General features: G+C 42.6%; 1 protein-coding gene across 1 annotated transcript; it reads right to left on the reverse strand.

Annotated features, from left to right (window-relative positions):
- Positions 1-2,094: 2,094 nt before the first annotated feature.
- On the reverse strand, positions 2,095-4,484 carry LOC147881372 (uncharacterized). The gene is made up of 2 exons (XM_087370159.1): positions 4,402-4,484; positions 2,095-4,185 (listed from the first exon to the last, which is right to left on the reverse strand). Exon 2 carries the CDS (start codon positions 3,745-3,747, stop codon positions 2,191-2,193), a length of 1,557 nt encoding a protein of 518 aa, XP_087226285.1. The 5' UTR covers positions 3,748-4,185; positions 4,402-4,484; the 3' UTR covers positions 2,095-2,190.
- Positions 4,485-21,910: the final 17,426 nt, after the last annotated feature.

Raw genomic sequence — 21,910 nt, forward strand, 5'->3', positions numbered from 1 at the left:
AAGCTGCACGTGAGACTCCTTCCTTCTCTCCCACTCTCTTCACAACCACTGCTCCGTTCAAGGATGCCAACAAGTTTGTGTGCCATCCACACAAAGCGCATCACGGTCATGGACAAGGACATAGCTATGGCGAAGCGGCTATGGAGTGACCCAAGCTTGAAGCCCTAGATTCTCTTGCAGCCCACTCTTAGGACTTAGATCACCCCCTGTCCTTGAAGGCACTATCTTGTACCTAAGGCCGAAGGGTCGATATTTTTTAATAAAATATATCCACATTCTCTACACTATCGCATTGTTGTGTATTCTCCATGTTTATGACTGAAATTACTGATCATTTTAATGTAAGTTTTGAATTCTGTCAAATCCTGAAGGAATTTCACCGTCACGCAGAAGGGAAAAGTGTCTAAGATGTCACCAAGAGCCTAGAAAGCCTAAAACCCACCACGGTGCAAATTTGGGCATTTTGGCAAGTCCAACATGGCCAAATTAATTTAGCCGCAACAACGCTAACATCCTCCTCTCTGCTGCCAAAGACATAGCTATTGCCATCAATGCTCTACCATGAATGTTTGATCCAAAGGCATTGATAGCAGCCAGGCAATGTACCAAAATGACTTTGTCGGCATTCCGAGTAACGTTGGAGTATTCGTTAGCGTGCGACAATGCCTTGCACTTCAGTAGCTCCGAAGGTCAATTTGGGCACTTGAACCAACCTACCAACTTTGCTTGTTGATCTTCCACAATGGGCAAGCATAGAGACTATGGTAATGTTGAAGCGCTGTAATGACAAATGGCACTACGTGTTACTGATTAGGATCCAAAAACTTCATAAGAAGCTAGCCAACATCTAGACCTAGAAAATGGCATCAGCAATATGAAAAGTAAAAGAACCTAGAGGGAGCAAGTAGGTAAGAAAATGAGAGAAAACGAGAGAGAGAGGGCTTAGCTTTAGAAGAAGAGCTCCTCATAACAAATTCATACCTTCCTTTTACAATAGCACACCCATTGCCATTTTTTCATACTCATCAAAGAATCTCCTTTGTTTGTTTGCTTTAACAAGCATGCAAACATTAAAGCTCCTAGGGAGAGAGAAAAATAATGATCACATCCACCTTTTCACCTACCCTAGCCGAAGAGACTGATTGTTCGATATCAACTATTGACACCACACCAAAGGCCAAGCTCAAGTGGATCACTATGTAAAAACCCTATATATCTCGTTCGCTCAAGGCCTATTTATAAAACCCTTTATCTGTGATTTTTTCATTAATAAAATGCACCCTTTTTTATTCAATCTATAATGTTTTTCCCAACATCCTTTTTACAACACCCTTCTGACTGTGAAAATGTGAGAAAATTTTAAATTAATTATGCCCTTATGTTGAACTCACGTGATAGTCACATATATTATCAAGCGACCCCCCCCCCCCCCCCCAAGAGGACAAGAGTCCCTCGATAGTAGTGAGGGAAAGGATGACCTAGGAGGAAACCTTGTTACATGATAGTTTAAGGATGAGGGATGACTAACAAAGCCTAGTCTGATCCAATAAAACGAGTCTCGTAGAGATGCACACTGGCAATCAATACAACACCGAAAAGGCTACAAAATCAAACGAGACTTGCAAGGGGTTGAGGGAGAGAGGGGGAGGGAAATGGTGAGGGAGCTTTCACAGGGAGGTAAGGCAATCAATGTGAATTGCTATCGAAGTGCTATCGCCCTCGTTAATTTACCACCTTATGTTAATTGCACACTGAAAAGCAAACTTAGCTTACCTTACATCAATGGGGCCAGGACTTCAAAGAGGGCCCAACTAATAAATTCAATTTTTTTGCTATAGGCAACCTAAAGGAAAGTTTTCCCTTTTGAGCCTTCATGAAGCCGCGTGTGCAATTGTAAGTTCTTGATGTTGCATTGATTTTAAATGTAAAAGAAAAGCTCACTCTGATTTCCTAACTAATTAATTCGATTATTTTTGCTGTAGGCAGCCTAAAGGGAAGTTTCCCTCCCTTTTTGAGCCTTCATGAAGCCACGTGTACAATTGTAGTTCTTGATGTTGGATTGATCCAAGCTGTAAAGCAATCCTTCCAAATGTAAAAGAAAAGCATACTCTGATTTCCTTTGCTGGTAGTGTGTGTAGCCGTGATCAAAGCACTGGATACTTTGTAGTGCAGTACTAGATGTGCGCAGAGTTAGTGCCAAGCACCACTGCCGGCTGTTAGGGCAGCGAGCTTAATGAAAGCAGATGAATAATAGAGGGTGTAGCCGGTAGAGGGCTGGAGAGAGTTGAAATAGTGGCGTTCTGATCGGTACACACTCAGGAACCAAGTAGCCACTGCACTTCCCCACAAGCTAGCAACCCACGCCAGAGATGCAATCCCCTCTCTCGCCTCCAGCACCCTTGGCACCACCCCCCCTACCACCACTACTGCACTCGTACACACCTCCCAACGAGGGAACACACAATAGATTCGCCTCACTATCGATGTTACTATAATCTCATTATCTCGCATCCATGCCTCAGCCACACATGCATACGCTTGACCTACGCTTGCCAGCGTCCAGGCTAGAGGGCTTCCCCCTGCTTTCACATATAAGCCTGAGTGATACAATATGGGTTTGATCAGCCCACTAACTCTGCCTAGCCACAAGCTTGTCACAATAATCCACACAAGTATGTTCACTGCCATCACTACCACGTATGAAAGATTTACTAGCTCCGGTGTGTTCAACACATAACTGTGCACAATACTCTGTCTTGATCTCCACACCCTTAACTTGTCCACGAAGTGCCCCGCATATGGCCGTGTTCCCGACTCCGACGCTACATATGAAACCACCACTCTCCGAGCTGCCAAGCTTGTTGTAAACGGATCGATTGTAAAGATCAATGTTAGTAAGACCATCACCATGATTTCTAAAATATGTAAAAGAAAGCATCTCCATTTGCTTGTTGTCCAGTTGCTGTCTGTAGTATGGTCCCTGTCCACGCCAATTTCGTACAGTCCAAGAACTGCATCTGGTATCTTATTTCTAGATGCCTCGTCCCTTGTTGTGAATTCATCTCTCATCATCTTGGCGAGGCTAGAATCCACTGAATCATTTAGTGAAACTACCACCGTGGCAGAAGCCCAATCTGGCAAGCTACATATGGCGTTAATAATGGTGGGACTGTCCAACGAGTTGCCCCTTGCTCTTTGGATGTCTTCCGATACCTTGAGCCTTCCGTCTGGAGAACAATGCCAGTGTTCATCATTTACCCAACAGTTTTGACAATAGAGCAACACAGTTGTCTCTGCGACTCGGATTACAGCCTCGCCCCACTTTTCAACTAACAAGGCAGCACACGAGGCCTCGCAGCTGACCACCACACAATAGCAAGCCGGGGTAGCTGACATAGTGGCGCTGAATGCATGCATCCACCTCCCAATGGAGACAGTCGCACCGCAACCCTGATCTAGTCGCGTGGTTAGTAAAGTCAAGGCCACAATCGATCTGATGTTGGTTATCAATAGTACATCCGAGTCCCCACCGTCATCACCAGCGTTGTTCAGAAAGCCTCTCCCGTTTCGTTTCAAACGGTGATTAGTGGGTACGAGACAGTATTGGCCATCCCTGAGCAAGCTCTCGAATGCCAAATCCGCCCTCGCTAGTACCGTGACAGCAGCAGATAAAACCCCGAGCGTTGTTAACCCACTCTCCAAGAAGCTCACATTTGATCCAAGGGTTCCAAAAGATTCTTGCCCCATCACGCCATCCAGGAGACCTAAAGACAGAAGCCCAACTGCACATTTAGAAGCTCTTTCGATTTTGCGCCAAGTATAGTTGTCTAACTTCCCTTCCACTGAATTCTTGGGAGCTTTGTGAAGGACCCGTTGAGAGGCTGAGCTGCATGAATCTTTAATGCTAGGTTCTCCACTTTGCAGCTCGTCCAGAGCCTTTATTTAATCTATGTATTTTTTAAGAGTCCCTTTGCACTCTTCCCAGTACTTAACCTTCTCCTGGCGCTTTTGCAGATCGTTTATTATTCGTGAGTGCAACCCTTGTTTTCCGCTGAACTTTGAATTGCCACCTGCCCCATTCGCTACAATGTCGTAACTACAGCTGGAAGATGGCTGGTTAGAACCTTTACGACGTTGTCGAGCATCGGTCACGTTTACCATCGTGAGATAACACTCACAAGAAACCTGCCAAGAGAAAACGAGATCCCGAAGGTTAGAAGAATCAGTTATGCTGCTATCCTGCTCACGAAGGAGAATTTGGATTCGGTTTGATTACGTAATGCAAGGAAAGGGGCGAGACCCCTGAAAATTACCAGACAACATTGAAACGTATATTCAATTGGTGAATAGCGGCGCAAACATGATGCTAACGAAATAAATAGAGAAATAGAGAAGACTAACCATACATAACAAAAGAGATTTCGACTTTGCAGGCGCGGAGGAGTAATTAACGAAAACTCAGCGAAGGAGGAATTAAGGTTGGCTTCTAGCATGCAAAATGGTTTGATGAACATAGGGCAAAATATATATGCACGAAACGTAGTAAGATACATGGCTTTGATTGATCGCAGAAGCCAATTTCCAAGTTGAAAGAAACCTGGAAAGGTTGAAACGATGAGAGGACAATAATGTTGCTACACGAATTCCACATCAGTTCTGTGTAAGAAAATGACCGTCCGCGTTTTACAGTTGGCCAGTGGCTACGTACACTTTAGTCGCTTAAATTATTGGCGACAGTCGCATCATGTACTCTCTCAAATTATAGGCTATATGCTAGACTCGCTTACTTATCTGGCTCTTTGCGTTTGATTTCAAAGCCCCGTTGTTGCTCTTCATGGATGTGGAAATTTCACTAGCACTTGCCAAAGGTGTAGGGGCTCAACCTCACCCTTAGGGCCTTAGCACATGGATGGGGCTAGCATGGGTTTAGGATGGGAATATTTTTGTCATCATTACTCTCATCCTACACCAAGTGGTCTAGGATGGATTTAGAATGGGAGTAGCCACTTTTTCTCCCATCCTGGACCATGGCCTCTAGACCCTCGCAGCCAGAATGGGTTCCCCTTCTTTAGGGATTCAAAAACATGGAAAGATGACATGTGTCCTTGTCCCCACAAGGTCCCCACCTCTTAAACACATGAAATGATGCCATGTGTCCTCTTCCTCCTAAACCCATCCCTAGTTCTTTTTTTGTTAGCACATGGTGGGATGGGAATAGGATAGAAATATACATGGGACCACTTGGGACCACCTTTTCCTATTCCCATCCTATTTCTTCCCATGTGCTAAGCCCCTTAGATTACACTCCAAAGGGGATGGGACAACCTCACCCATACATAGGGAAAGGCTGTGGAAATTTCACTAGCACTTCCAAAGGCGAAAGGACAACCTCACCCTTAGATTACACACTTACACTCCAAAGGCCCCTTAGATTACACTCCAAAGGAGATGGCGCAACCTCACCCATACATAGAGAAAGGCAAAACAAATGCTTAGGTATTTGCCTTTGGCATGTCAAAAATAAGGTGAAATTTTCACTAGGCCTTCCAAAGGCACTGAGATGTGACAACCCTCTCTTCACACCAAACCCTTAGATTATGACAACCCTTAAAGCCCTCTCCCGTTAGCTTTCTATGATAGAATCTTTCAAAGGCCTTTGCACAATTTTTGCAATAAGAGAACCCAAAATAAACGCTATGGCTTCGCCTCTGGCATGCCAAAAATGATGCACAACAAGACAAAGCACCTATAGACGCGCACACAGACGCAGCTACTCAACTAAAAAAAAAACTTACGGGCGCATCTATTTGCAACTCTATTAGCGCATCTATAGACCCACGTCTAAAGGCACGTCTACATAGCAGACAGACGTGCCTATAAACACGCATATAAACGCATAAATAGACGCTCTGCTAGAAATTTTTAAAAACAGACAGATGCATCCATAAATGCGTTTATAGACACATTTATAGATGCGTTTATAGATGCGTCTGTAGACGCACAAATAGTCGGCCCTCAAAGAGATAGACGCGTATATAGATGCCCTAATAGACGCGCTACATAATATTTTTTAAATTTTGTGTGCTTGAACAGAATGCTGTGTATGTTGTGTATGCTATGTAGTTACAGGAATCCAAAAATAAGAGGAGTGTATATACAAGAGGCACGAAGCCAAGCCAGTGGCTTTAAGTACAAAAAAGAGTAGCTAGCACTACTTCTACGACTAATCTAAGCTCTCCATGTCCTCACTCCCTTCTATACTCCCTTCTGTGCTCCCTTCTCTACCTCCTTCTTCCTCGTCTTCTTCCTCATCTTCTTGTGCAGGGTCCTGTAAACAAGGGACAACATATATCAATGTATGAAAAATCAAATCTTTACTTATAATATTGACATTATTTAATTACTTTCAAATACCTCAAGGGGCGCTCCAGTAGCCCGGATATACTGCTCCTCAGTAATCAATCTATCATTATAGAAGTGCCTCCATGTATCTCCTCTGCGATGGTGGCGGTGGTAGGCTATCTCGACAAGAGTAGGGTACCTGCCCACGAAATCAAGTTGCAAGATGATCACACAATTTGCAGAGGGGTTAGTACAAAGAAACAACCTCCTACTAAACTACATAAACAATAGAATTTGATATCGATACTTACAAATTGTGCCTCCCATGATTCAACACCCCCTGCTCCAAAATGCACGCTTTCATATTGCTCCATTTTATCCTTCATGCCTCCACGTGCTGCAGGCTGGGTTCCTCCTTCGCTGACTTCATTGCTTTCTTCCACTCATGCTTGTGAGCGGTGTGGGGTGGGCCCCTTGCTGGTTGACCTCCCTCGAGCCTGGCAAGCTCTACTAGTGCCTGCCTCTTCAGCGAAGATCTTTTATTGCTAAGTATCGTAACAATCTTTGACTTGGACCATTTACCTATGAACTGAACATTGGGGGGGTTAGGATACCTAGAGCGAACAGTAGCAAGGGTCTCATCAGCCAACCTCTTTGGATGGTCTTTGTAGTGAATAAAGCAATCTCTGTAATTGTTAGAAATTACAAAGTGCATGAAGGCCATGATGTCCTTCCCCTGTGCATCCATTAAGATGCCTCCTGTTTGAGTGATGTCATAGTAGATCGTACCATCACCCAGAGGCACGTCTAAATCATCTGAATCATCCTCGTCCCCACCACCACCCCTCCCAAAGCACTGTGCCATGCATCCCCCACTGCTCTCCTTGCTACTACGCCTGCTACTGTGTGGTGTTGAGCTAGTACACTGGCCACTCGTAGCTGGAGAAGCGATTCTCGACTGCACGGGACTACCTGGACCACTCGTAGGTGGAGAACCGAGTCTCGACTGCATGGGAGTATGCCGATGGCTCTGCGAGGCAAAAGGGCCTCTTGATGGCATGGGGGAAGGGGCATAGGATGGCATGGGGGAAGGGGCTCGGCTCTGTTCACTCTGCTGGGGTAATCTTAGCTGGTGTGGGGTTGGGGTGGTTTGGAGTCTATAGTGCCGACTCCTGAGGGGTGTTTAGAGTACCCATCATGTAGCCGTATAACTCCCCAAGACTGGGAGGGTGCCCTAAAAGGTTATATAACTCTCAAAAGATGGTCTCCCGAAGATCAGGTAAGCCTGAAGAGCTTCCTGGCCACATGATGAACTGGAAAAAAGAAAAAAAGAAGATTACTGATGAGCTGAGAAGAGAAAAAGAAAAGAGAAAGAGAAAAGAGGGAAGGAAAGAGAGTAGAAAAGAGAGGAAAAGTGGGGATAAAAGAGAGGAGAAAGGAGAGGAAAAGAGAGGAGAAAAGAGGGAGAAAAAGAGAGGAAAAGTGGGGATAAAAGAGAGGAGAAAGGAGAGGAAAAGAGAGGAGAAAAAGAGAGAAAAATTGGGGATAAAAGAGAGGAGAAAGGATAGGAAAAGAGAGGAAAAGAGAGGAGAAAAAAAGAGAGAAAAAGAGAGGAGATAAGAGAGAAAAATTACCACAAAAAGAGAAGGAAAGAGAGGATAAAAGAGAGAAGGAAAGAGAGGAAAATAGAGGAAAAGAGAGGAGAAAAAAAGAGAGAAAAGAGAGGAGATAAGAGAGAAAAAGAGAGACGAAAAGAGAAGGAAAGAGAGGATAAAAGAGAGAAGGAAAAAGAGAGAAAAATATAGAGTGCAATCCTTTTTTTCAATCATGCTTTCCCTTTCCATCATTCATGCAATCCCCTTCTTCAATCATGCAATCCCTTTCCATCATTCATGCAATCCCTTTCTTCATTCATGCAATCACTTATTTCCATCATTCAATATGCAATCCTTTTCTTGGAAGTGGAAGTGGAAAGGGAAAGAAAAGAAGAAAGACAAAGGAAAGGAAAGGAAAGGGAAGGGAAGGGAAGGGAAGGCCAGGCCATGCCAGGAAAAGATAACAAAGCACGTCTATCTTCGCATATAACAACACGTCTATAGACGTGGCTATTTGTTTCCAAAAACAGAGTAGACGCGTTTATAGATGCGCTCTTAGATGCATCTATAGACGCGCTTTGACAGACGAACTATTCTAAAAACTCGAAAAGGACATGCGCCTGACACAAAAGCACAACACTAGTACCAAAAACATTCGTTTCTTGGATACAACAAAGGATGAATCCAAAGAGAGAAACTTTCAAAGAAGATCAACCATAAAGACACTTACCTTGGATAGAGGTATGGAAGCTTCTTGTCCTTCTTCAAAGCTGCTTCTCTTTCTTCTCTTCCTTGTTCATCCTTTGCTTCTCTTCCTTCTTTTCCTTGTTCACCCTCTTCTCTTGTGTGCTTGGAGATGATTGTTTAAGCCTGGAGATAAGTGTGGGTGCTTGGAGATAAGTGTGGATGCTCGAAACTGTGTCTATTAATAGCAAAGCAAGCCGTGTGACGCTAAAAGTATGTGAAGAAAAGCAAGCGTGCTAAAAGTAGGTTTGAAAATCTCGTCTATAAGTGTGTCTAATTATGCATCTATATACGTGTCTAAATGCGCATTTAATTGCATGTCTAAAACACGATTTAGACGTGCCTATAGACATGCACCACAGAATAGACACGGTTTTAGACGCGGTATTGGACGCACCATAGAGTTTTAAGATTAAATATTTGATACAAGAGCAAATTTTTTGGGTTGTTTATTTGTAGGATGTCTTCATCTTCAACAAGTAGCTCCAGTGAGGATGAATCCCTCCGTATCCACCATCGCAAAATGTGGTTGGAGCAAAAAATCAAATGTATGTGTGATCGATGTCAAGGAAACATGTATCGTGCATGCAGGATTACACTCAATCACATCTCAAAGTATGGAGAATGGGATGCGACTGTAAACATGGTAAGTGTTAAAGAGTTAAGGTTTATTGAGATACCTATGGGTGTTCATATGTTTGAGTTATGATCCCATTTTAATTTGATACAGGATGCAGTGCCACACCCGCATATGTTGCCCTATGCTCATCGTGAGGAGGCGAAGCGTCGGCGATATGAGGTGGGATCTTCAAGATGGACCGTTACAAATGCATGGAGTGAAGTCCTCCCACAATCAGTCACTGCGGGAGAATGGATGAGAATTTGGGACGGTTCCACAACTCCTCCACGAGCCGGTAAGGGTTTGTAACTATTGTGTGCTATATTGGTTGGAAATAAAGATTGCCCGCTAACACCAGCTTTTGTTTAGATACTCCATCTTTTATCGTTTACCATATTGGTCCCACCTCAAGATCAATCACCTGCTTGATCCCATGCATATCTTCAAGAATGTGGCATCTACCATTTGGGAACATTTGAATGGGACACGAGATTCCACACGCATAAGGGAGGATCTACGTACCACAGGGAGGATGCGTGAAGCTTGGCCACAAGAGAGACCAAATGGGCGTGTTTTTTTACCTCGTGCACTATGGAGATTATCAAAGCTAGAGATGGTGGCGGTGAAGCGCGCTATTACTACAATTCGTACTCCCACTAGATGCATTCCAAGTAGTCCTTTAAGTGTTGATTAATGTCTAACACATGCTCAAAAGATTCCAAAGGTATGCACCCAAGCAAGAGGAACACCTGCACAAAGGGGGGAAGAGTTGGTGAAATCTAGCCAATAGAGAACTCAAAAAGATTTTGCAATCTGGGACGGATGATCGACACTAGAGAACAAGAGTAGTAGAGGGCAGCAGAGTAGTGGAGGGCACAAGGATCAAGAAAACCCAGCCACACACTTAGGGAGACGACATCTGACTATTACACTGATACCAAAAGTGAACTAGTCCTAGAATTGCATCGAGATGCCTCGAGGATGTCGACAGAGGAGAGTCCTCAAGAAGATGGCAATAAGATTTTGAGAATTCATCCATAGAGAGCCACTATTTTGATTATTTCCATTAATCTATCTATGGGCTAAGCTCTTGCGATAGTGCCGTGTAAACCAAGCCATGTGTTTTCACTCCTACGCGATCGAATGCGAGTGTCTCCATGGTTAGTCCATGTAAACGGTGGATGGTCCAGGAAGTTGCTAGTTGGATGGGGAATTGCATCCTTCTGATCATATTTAACTAGTTGATGCCAATTTGGAACTCTTGACTAATTTGCAAGATTGGTGTCCATGTTGTCGGTTTTCCTATATCGTACAAGTGTTTGTTTTCATAGAGAGCTTGTGTGCCTCCTTTGTTGTCATTGAATTCTACCCATACGAGGAAAGGTTTTTTGTTGGTGGATGAGTCCCTAAATGCACCATCTGCACCGTTTACAATTCCATCGTGTATGTCGATATTCCCTGAGCATACTTCAACAATCATGCTAGGTTTTAGGCATAGTTCAAAGTGGACTCTGAAGGTTTTTCTGGGGTCAATTGGAATTGATAATGTCTTGCTGCAATCTCCTTCTCTTATGTCATGTGCTATTAGAATATGTGGTTGTCCCAGTAAGTTACTGAATACGGATTCGTTGTGTTCATTCTTTGCGGAGTTTGTGTAAAACAAATGGGGGAATTTTATTTTGACTGGTGTTTCTTTCAAGTGCGCTACGTTTATACTGTCAATGTCCATGTCACTCTGTGTTCCTAGTGTACAGATCCTATTAAATACTGTTAAGAAGTCCAGATTGCCCTAGCACATTGGTTGTTGTATTTCATAGTATTGGACATGTGTTTTCCAAACATAACCTAGCATAGATGTTGTGCCCGATTGTCCACTGAAGATCCAGGAGTCTTTAACTAGGCTTGCTTGGCACAAGTCACCACAAAGCAGGACATCAATGCTGCCAAAGGGTTCTTCATGGTTGTGTTTTATTTCTCGCATGCACATGTCTGATGCTAGGAAAGTATTTAAGCCGAGTAGTGAAACTTCGTCAATCATTATAGTTCCACGTCTTTGTACTGAGCAGCTAAAGTTTGTAGTTTTTATGATGAAAGACTTGTGTATGTGCTTGTTAGCAAAGGCAAGTATAATGGTTTTTAAGGTATTTCACTTGTTGTAGTTGTTGAATCTTATTATTCTCACACGTTTCCTTTTTTTGGTGGTCCCCCTTTGTATTGTGTAATTGCTCACAAAAGATGCCAAGCAAGTGTCTCACAAGTTCTGCTGCTTGTCACCGTATTTTGAAATAATATCATCCAAGAAGATATCAATACTGGTTGGATGCAGTTGCTCAACTTGTGTGTCATTTAAGAAGTAATTTCCTATTCTCAAGAGAGCTTGTATTTATGTACATGAACTCCCTTGTTGTGCTTGTTGTGAGAGGCAATGACAAGGATAAGTACACCGCTTGATGTGCACTGATGTGTTGCGTATTAAGAATGGCATTTCCAACTTTCCATATGCGCTCGCCTGCAATAGTGTTTGCATGAAAACTTTGAATAATTACATCTTTGACAATGTATGGTTGGTCTCTTTGTCAATCTTCGTAATGTATGATGTACAGTGAGATGCCACCCCACAAGGATTTAGAATGAGCTGGACATCGGTATTAGCTCCCCAAAGATCTATTAATGGTGGGTTGAAATTGTTAGTGTGGACATCCTTTGGGTCTCATTTAAAAAAGATTTTCGGTTGTGAAATGTTGCTTCTTAATGCCTTTTTGTACTCAAGACTTGTCATTGAAATTTTGTGCAAGAATTCTTCAAAGGTCAATGCAATAATCATCTCGTCTTGCAAAGCTTTAGCTATCTTCTTGAAGTTTTTTTTAAGGACATGCTATGTTGGCTTCACTGCGTAGTGGAAATAGAAGTCTGGTTCATTGCACAAGTGGCTGTGGGAAACCAAAATAGCATTGTCTCCCTCTTATTTTGCATGTCCTTTTGTGTTTATGGCTTTGCAAATCATTTTTTGCAGTCTCAAGCTTTGTGTTGTCTGTTGTGATGTACTTGTCAATGAACTCCTCCATGATGATGTCATCGTAGGTTCCATATCTCGAGTCCCCTTCTACCCACACCTAGCCATGATCATGTTGATTGCCTTTGTTTTGGAATTTGTAGCTTCAAAAGGCATTTTATTAGAGGTTCCCACCTTCTCTCGATTGCAAAGTGTGATAAAAAATGTTGGTGTGCAAAAATGTTTTGTTTCAAACGTTGCTTATAATCAGTTGATCTTATCAAGCAAACAAAGTCACGGTACCAAATCTTTGATTGCAACAATTTCTCAATGTTTGTATCCAAAGTTGCATTTTTTGTTCGAAGAGTTGTGCCTTGTACTTGGCCTTTTCGCATGTGAAACCAAGTTGATGATAGGACTTGCTGTACTAACACTTTCATTATTTTGAAGAATAAGTTTTCAATCGAATTTGCAAACCTTCTATCTTCATTTTGTAACTCCCATTTCACAATTTCTCGGTAATTTGTTTGGGACGACAATACATAGGCACGGGGTTTGCCATAAAACAAATTTGGGAAAGCCAGTTCCTCGTAGTGCTCATCTTTGAAAAGACTTAGAGGGGAAAAGCCTTCCTATGGGGCAATGACTATTGGCTTGCTCTCAAAATCAACAACTTGTTTGTCGTGTAAATACCATGGACTGAAGTGTCTATTTCTAAATCTACGAGTAGATGTGTATCAGGACTTGCCATGAGAGTGTTGAGATTTGTCAATTCGCTACCAGCATAGCTCTCGCATGTGTTCCATTCAAATATGGTTCACTTCGACATTGTTTTTTATGTATAGGGTACTGCTCAACATTTCCTATAGTGCACACATTGTCAATGTTGGTCGTACCAAACCACCGATGTAATTGTGGTCGTACTATAGTCAACGCTTAATTGTGACCATCATTGTCTCCCTGTTGCTTAAGAATCTGGAAAGAACTTGTTGCGCCCTATCAACATCAACGAACACATTAATGTGACCAGGCCTAGTTGCCCTTCATATGTTAATTGCCTTATTTGCACAAAAGGTATTTTGATGGAAATGAGATGTTCCTTGACCTTGTTGAGCACAGACATGTTCATTTTAGGGAACGACATGCTATATTCCTTGTTGAAACTTGGGTACCTTGTTGGCATGAATCTGGCTCTAGCATAGTGAGCAAGAAAATATTGCCTTAGGGTGTTGAGATTATTGGGGTCTCCACTTGCACGAGCAATTGAAGATCTACACTGACATGCCTCAGCTTTGATTTGAAAGTCATTGACCCGCAACAAGAACATGCGAAGCATGGTATGGCTTTGATTTTTCCATGGTATTGCGATCTTGTTGTTTTGGTTGTTCTTTTCCATTTCAAAGTATTTTTTTCCTTGGAGTTGCACCCGCTTTGTAGCTATTGTTGCAGGTCATCATTGTTGTGGAGAACCAATGTTCCTTGTTGCGCCAAGTTGTTGTCTCCTTTGTTTGTATTGTCTGAATGATACATGATTGTTTTCAGCTTGTAAACCTTCTTGCAAATTGCTGTGACATCATGCTTACTTGTCCAATGGTTGTCACGATAAAGCATGGCAATGCCTTTTGCTGGCATGTCCAAATATTGCTGCAACAGTTCTAACAGTTGGGCCTCATCCTCTTTTGCCCAAATGTGGTATGCGTTCTTTCTTTGTTTGTGAACTAGCGAGGCAATTGTGGCAGGACATGTTGTCTCATATATCAACAATGTGCTTTTACATTCCTGGATTGCGCTACTTAATTCTAGTGCTTGCACAAGGGAATGACCATTGTACACTATGACATAGAAAGAATGGCCAAGAACATGGTGGAGCATGTTGATGCACTTGAAAACCAAGGGCTGACACAAAGCCGAGTTTTGAAAAGTTTGCAGTGCATCCTCATTTGAGACAAGTTCGATGTTTTCATGGTTTTGAAAAAGGTGAGTCACACTCAACTCAACATTTTTCTCACAAGCGAGCTAGGCGTTGTTCGCTCGGAGCATTTCAAACATTTTTTGGTAGGTGTCCATAGGATACAAAGCTATTAAGCAAACCAGTAGGTTGGTGTCACATGGATGCTCCTCCATAAATTTTTGGTCCCATTGGACATCGAAAGAGTCCAATTTAATTTCTGAGTCCATGGTAAATCCACTCAAATCTCCTTACGAATTCGCATGGTACTTGACATGGATTTGTGCTTGCAAAACTTTGCTATGGTGGAAAGGGAAAGCGCATTTCTGGTAGTGGCAGTGAGCTTATGTACAATGAATGTTAGTGGGAGAGAATGTGACCGAATGAGGAGCTAAGATTTGAAGGGGGAATGAATCAAAAAGTTCTTTGTATGCATACAAACATGAAACTATACTTAAACTGTGCTTTTTGGTGCAAGGTGTAAAGAAATTCATAAAGAAGAAGCAAATAAGTGAAGTGACAACTCGAAGTTTATGTACAAAAGCTTTTTAAGATGGAATTTTTTACAATGGGAATGATGTCATATGTTTTCTGCTGGTTGTATTCTGTGGCAGTGATACGAACCGTATATACAATGCAGCAAAATGAGAAAGAAAGGAACACCTATATTGATAGTGGGTATGTCATTTCAAAGCATGCTAAAAGCTGCGAAGGTATGTACAATGGGTAGTAGTGCAAAAACCACACTCTAACTACACACTTCTGTGTAGTAACAAAACCGGAGCTATTCACCATGAATTCACCAATGGGCCTTTTGTCGAGAAGCATCGAACGTGTTGCAATAACATTGGAGTAACATTGCAGCTGTGGAATTCCAAGAAAGGGCAATGGAAGCCAAGCACCTCATCCACATGAGAACCATGAACTTGTATAGCAACTTGGGTACGATCACGTAAGATAACACAACCTTTCAGGCAAGGTACTTGCGAAGTGCTTTATGGTCGTATTGGGTCTCGACTGACTCGAGTGCCCCCACAAGTGTCACAGTGATAATCAACAAGAGGATTGTTGAGACTCATGAAATGGAGAATGCCAATTCCCTGGAAGAGGGCAACTCACACTTGGTTTAAGCAATTCTTTAAGGGTAAGGAAATACTTTTACGCTAAAGAGCACCATACCTTCTTCCCATAGCCTAGTTGGGAAACCTGGCATATGAATGCATTGTGCAATGTTGTTCGAAGGTTTCCTTCAAGAACTACCCCCAAGATGGTGAAATTAAATACTCCTAGTGCATTCTCACATGCATGTACGAAATATTTTTGGCCACATACATGACAATACCTTTGTCAAAAAATTCCTCTACCAAGCATCCAAGTGTGTGCCTCCTATCCACAACAAAAGAAAACTGCTACGAACAAATATAAGAGTGTAAGGAGAAACAACAAAGTAGAACTTGATGAAGTAGTGTGTTCCTTGCTTGGTTGGTTTCTCCTTACCATTGTGTGGTCCTTGGGGTTAGGGCCGTCTGTGATAATTATTTGATCAGTTGGAGGCCCTATCAAGATCAACTTTGACAATAACAAAGGTTTTTGTGTTAATAACCAAAACAAATGCCCTCAAGTTTTCCATTAGATTGCCAATACAAAATAGTAACGCTATCGAAATTATTTTTATACAGTAAATGTTTGGATCAATGATTGGAAAAGAATAACAAAAACGTGTATGAATAAAAACCTCTCTCAAATTCCCCACTGCTCATGTCCATGGAATCTCCACTTCCCTATGGTCCCCATCTTCAGAAAGCATTAGGGGAGAATTGGTGTCTCAAAAGGGCCTCCAATTAGTGTTTCCTGATTTCAAGGGATTAGAGAGTGATTTGAGGTGTACCAATGAGAGTGCTAGAAGGTGTGGGGCAATGGTATGTTGAGGTGGAGGGTGGGCAGGTCTATAGAGAGCCCCTATTGGTTGCTCCCCTTACACTAGGGACCACCCAAACCATCCCCCCCTTCTTAACCCATGTTTGACCCTCCTACTAGGTGCATCTCCCCCACATGAGCCCAAAACTACATTCAATGGGATGGTAGGGCCTAAATGGCAAATTTTTCTTCTCCCCTCCCTCTTTCTAGTGCCTTTGCCCCCCACTATTCTGGTCCAACCTACCAAATCCCATGCATTTTCCCTCTTCCCCCTCTCTCTCTGCTCCCTCCTGCTCTAGCCTACTTGCTGCAGCTCCTCTCTCTCTCTCTTTCTCTCCACTCTCCCTCTCCTATGCCTCTATTGGAGCTGCTCTGTCCCTCTCCTGTGCCTCTATTGGCTATTGCTCTGTCCCTCTCCTTCTCCCTCTCCTGTGCCTCTGTTACTTTGCTACTCTATCCCTCTCCTTCTCCCTCTTTTGTGCCTTTGTTGGAGCTGCTCTATCCCTCTTCTTCACCCTCTCTAGTGCCTCTATTGCTGCTACTCTATCCCTTTCCTTCTCCCTCTTTTATGCCTCTGTTGGAGCTGCATTGCCTTGTATAAGCGTCCCATTCTTGCTGTTGCAACCTCTGCAAGCATGGTGAGGAGAAAGGCTACAAGACCGCATAATGTTGTGACCTCTTATGTCTTCCACAACACCAAAAATGCATTGGATGAGTGGATCCCTTGCACCTACAGCTTAAATGACTAGATAGTGATGAAAGGATCAGCCAAAGGTCCACATAAGCTTTTCAAGAGCAAGAGGGGTGACATCTTGCATGAGTGGAAGGGGCACATCTTGAAGTTCAAGTTTGGGAAGAAAGGATGGCTCGCAAAAGTGCAACATGTTTACATGGGGAAAGATACGTGGCTTCCTCCATCATTCAATCAATCTAGGATACCATCACACTATGAGCCTTTCTATCTATGTACCTTTTTCACCTGTAAGTGTAATGAGTCCATTTGGAAATTTTGTGTTTGGTTTCTAAGAGCTCTTATTCATGGTGGCAGATGTTTTCCCTTTGGACCTCGAAGAGTGGGAACCAATTGAATCATTGATAGGCAAGTTCACTACGATTCATGAGGATTTAGGTAAGCAAATGCATTCCGCGGAGAAGTTGGCATCCTTGCGAATGAAGAATGTGTATTGGTATAATGCAACACATCATTAAGCTATGGCCGTCTGCAAACCATTGCACCACCACAACTTCAAGACATCGATTGCAGCAATGTGGACTCGAGGACATTGCAATCATACAAGGACAAGATTGCAAAGGATGTATGGCCATGAAGTTTGCATTTGGATCCAAATGGGCAAGGTTATCTTGGTTTATGCCTCTGCACATTTTTGCTTCTTTATTTCAAAATATACATATGCATAGAACAAAAACTATGTGGTCTTGCAAGCGTGTAGATGAAAATGCTCTTGAAGATTTACTTGGGATGAATTAGGGAACTAGGTCAGGCGAACAAAAGGGTGACGTGTTTCAATGTCATGCATGTAAAGACAATGTGGTTATTATATACCATTTGTCATGCCAAATGTTGTATTTAGCTTTTCAATACAGGCATTGGAAGAAAACAAATGGCCAGTGGCTTCCCCTTGACTCTAATGATGAAGACAATATGGGGGTAAGTTTGTCTATTGATGTTGAAGAGGGAGATGTCAAGAATGTGAATGTCACATCGCAATGGAGTCTAAGGGATGTGTGAGAACACCTCGGGGGGTCCACTAGGGTTTATCGTGTGGTACCACGTGAGTGTAAGGGAGGGGGGTTATATATGGGAAGGAAGGTACATTTTATAAGGTAAGGTCCCATAAATAGGGGGTAGATAAGGGGAATTTTCATATATTTATTGCATGCAGGTGACATCTCCTTATTACTACTAGTGAATCCCCTGTGGAGAACACTTATTGGTCATGGAGGACGGCATGTCAGAGTCCTTTTACTTTACCTTAAATGGTGGTAAGATTAGCCACCACCATGTGGAGAAGTGCATGCATAGTGCCCATTTCATTCCTCCTGCGACTTTGAAGATTGCTAACAATGTGTTTGACTAGTGCACCATTTAATTTTATGTCTATCAAATCCTAGTTATTGCTTCAAAAGATGATGGACAATTAATTTATTTAAAATGTTATTTCTTTTAATGTTTTCTCCTTTCAGTTCATGGTAAATGTTTTTCAAAAAATTTGGGGATTTTATTAATTTTAATTTTTAGGGTTTTGATATATATTAAGGGGTAAGCTCGCCCTTTTTACATCACATTCTCACTTTCACATTTACAGAGCCATAGAAACTCCCATCCTCAGAAGTTGCTCCCTCCATCAACTGCTATTTGCCATGGATTCAGCTAGAACTGTGTTCCATGACTTCATCTCATGAACTGCATTTGCAGATCGTGAGGAAGAGCTCTTTTTAGTGTTTGATAGGACTTTAGATGTCCTAGGCACATATATGCGAGCCAAGGATGACTTCTCAGATCTCACCCTTTACATGCAATATAATTTCTCAAATTTTGCCTATACACTTGACCACACTTCAAAGAGATGGGTTCCCATAGATTACATAAAGTATCTGTTCGTAGACAAACCCAAGTTTGTAAAGCGATTGGCCCACTTTTGTGACAACCTTACAGACAAAGGGTTTAGGACAATCGAAATTCAAGACATCCTAGATGCAGAAATCGTAGGAAATATAGGCACCAAATTCCTTTCATGGGAGATGACATTCATCTTCCTTCTCCAAGAAGGAACTTTAGAGGAAGAAGCCTCATCATCTAGCACCCCCTTTAGTAGAACTGCTGATCTAGTCATCCCTAGACTAGACTCGGGCATCTACATGGAAGAGAGTCTTGACGATCCAACAAAGGAGATGGAAGCAGCTCAAGCATTGATCCTACTTCAAGAGTCCCCAGTAGAGTAAGAATCTACATCGGAGACCATTGACCCAGACTCAAAATTATGATCCTTGTCCCCCCTCATCATTGATGGAAAAGAGTACATATTCCTCCATGACATAGAGATTCTTTTTGGACTACGAGAGGATGAGGCACTCGGAGTCCTATCAGGGTTCTATGTTGACACAAGTGTTAAAGATCCTGGGGTTCTAGGTACCAAAGACCAAACAATGGAAGACTTTCTCTTGATGACACTAGTTTCAATGAGGGATGTAGACATGCCCACATACGATGCACAACCCTCTCATGCAGAAGCTTCCACCTCTAACACAGGTCAAGAGAAAGCATCCACTTCCCAAATGGAACATCACACAGCACCTGGTTCCATCAACATTGCAAATAAGGAAGGGATAGAAGACGAAAATGTTGTAGTGGTAAGTTCGAACAATACTTTTTATTTTGATGTTCTTTTAGTATAATTTGTTTTGTCGGTCTTCTAATGTTTGTTGAATTGTTACAGGATGTGTTTGAGCTTGATGAATTCTCATCTCGACAGGGTAATGTTCCCAGCACATAACTCCCTTCTCACCGTCCACTACTAAGCTGCAAATTGGGAATTGGGCAGCCAGAATTTGGGCCCTTCACACAACTGTATATAATCATCATCTACAATTTCTAAACCTCTGACCTTGGTCATTCATTGCACCATCACCATTAGTTTGTCACCACCTCTTCCAATAGTTCCTCGATCGTGAAGATCATGAACCACAATAAAACTGAATTTTGCAAAGATTTTCCATCAGGAAAATCGTCTCCACCTGTCTGTGGTTTTCTCCGAAACTATTTGCGATTTCTACATTGCTATTTCTACATCGCCTCCCATGGCCTCCGGAATTCCAACAAGCTATTGTATTGTCATTGATCCACTGCAGCTAGAGTCTAGAGGTTCAGTAGTGAGTGAGGTAGGGGCAGAGTGAGAATCAAGGTTAAGGAATTGAGTGAGTTTTGAATTTGAGGCATGCATTTTGATATTTAAGCTCTGCATCCAGCTTCCATGGCTTCCTTCGAGCTCTGCTAGTCTTTTTTCTTCTCTTTCCATCCATTTCTCTCTCTGTCCTACCTTCCTTCATCCCATTTTCACTCCTCAGCTCCTCTCCCGCCCCTCAATGACCTCATCGACTCTTTCCCAGCCTCGATATGGCCTCGTAATTGCACCCAATTCAAAAGCCACACAGCTTCACTATTTCATGCTTCACCCATCAATCAGATCACTTTACATCAATCCTGCTCTAGCTGCCTAGATTGCAACTTATATATTTTGGTTCACTATGGCATAATTTATTCGTTCCCGTCTAAGTTATTGATTGATCAGCCTCCATCTTTCTCATTTGCAACACTTAACGACTTCTAGCTCCATTCATGCATTCCCCCTGAAAATTAGACATGCAGCACCTGGGTGAAATGGGTACCTTACCACAGTGTGCGGATTTTGGTTGATTGCCCAACTATGTTGAAGTTTCAGGTGCTTTTCATTGTCAGTTTATCATCCATATCGTCCTTTGATTCCATCTCTTTTCTACCATTTGTGCTATAATCTAGGCTCTTTCAGTGTGTCTTGCCCTTGCATCTATAGACTTTCAAATGATGCCTTTGATCCATTCAATTATGGAGTTTTAAATGAAGATCAGGAAGCACCTTGAAGAAAGAATTAAAGGTCTGGTGAGAGTCTAGCATCGATTGAATAATAGCTAACTTTAGTAAAAATTTACGTTTTAGAGGTGATTGAAAGAAGCTGTGTCGATGAAGCGAAATAGACCTTCACAATCTCATCGCATTTTGTGCACTGATTTAATGTTGCATCAGAGGTATGTTGCTGAGAGGATCAACCTGAAGATCCAACTTCAACAACACCTAAGTTGCGCAAATTTCGTGAGGGTGGGCGGATTGCAACGCATGGAAAGGCTAGTTTGAGTTCCTCATTGTACAAATGGACTGACAAAGTCGTGAGACTAACCAGAAGCTTTCCGAGGTGGGTGGGGCCAAGACCTCAAAGTAGCCAAGATGCATGTCAATGACTATGGAACCATAGACAGGGTGACGCATGATTGAGGCCAACAAAAAGGCAGTTTTGGAGTGAGAAAGCATCAGAATTGGTAGTGGGCAGACGGCATGGGAAAATTGTAGGAAGTGGGCGATTCAAAAATGCTACGAAATGATGAAGGTGGGGAATTGGATAGAGCCCAAAATCAGTGTAGATGATGGATGAAGCTGTGTGTGTTATTAACTAGAAAAGAATTCAATGCATGAGGCTAGACACTAGGCATGGTGATGCTCGAGGGCCATGGAGGAAAAGGGAACATGAGGGAAAAAGCGTTAACATAGGTGGGGCAAAAGATTAAGAGGGGTGGGAATGAAGAGGGGGACTATGGCACAAGGGAAAAGGAAGAGGGGGAAGAGGAGCATGTACATGATGGGACGTGGAATGTAGAGATGGAGACATCAAGGGAAGAGAGTCATGCTTTGTTGGAAAGATGGGGGGGAAATCAAAGTACTAGCTAGGTGGCTTTACAAGAATGAGCGTGTTCCATCAAGGAATAGCCCTCTCCTTTTATAGCCAACAGAGGGGGTCTCTCCCAATAAATGCATCCTCCCACATACATGGTGTGTGTGGAAGAGTGTTACATGTGGGCTAGGCGGTTATGCACTCTCAATTTTGTGCGACAACCCTTTGCCTCATTTTTCCACATACATCAACCCCCATATCCCAAGTCTAAGATACTCCGTTGGCCTCTTCCCAATTTTATAATACATTCAA

This window comes from Dipteris shenzhenensis, chromosome 31, assembly GCF_047967505.1.
Source record: "Dipteris shenzhenensis isolate YYH24624 ecotype China chromosome 31, Dip_SZ_1.0, whole genome shotgun sequence".
NCBI classification, from domain to species: domain Eukaryota; kingdom Viridiplantae; phylum Streptophyta; class Polypodiopsida; order Gleicheniales; family Dipteridaceae; genus Dipteris; species Dipteris shenzhenensis.

Bases quoted from the DNA above. Each gene is read 5' to 3' on its own strand.
- LOC147881372 (XM_087370159.1), bottom strand. From the start codon at position 3,747: ATGGGGCAAGAATCTTTTGGAACCCTTGGATCAAATGTGAGCTTCTTG.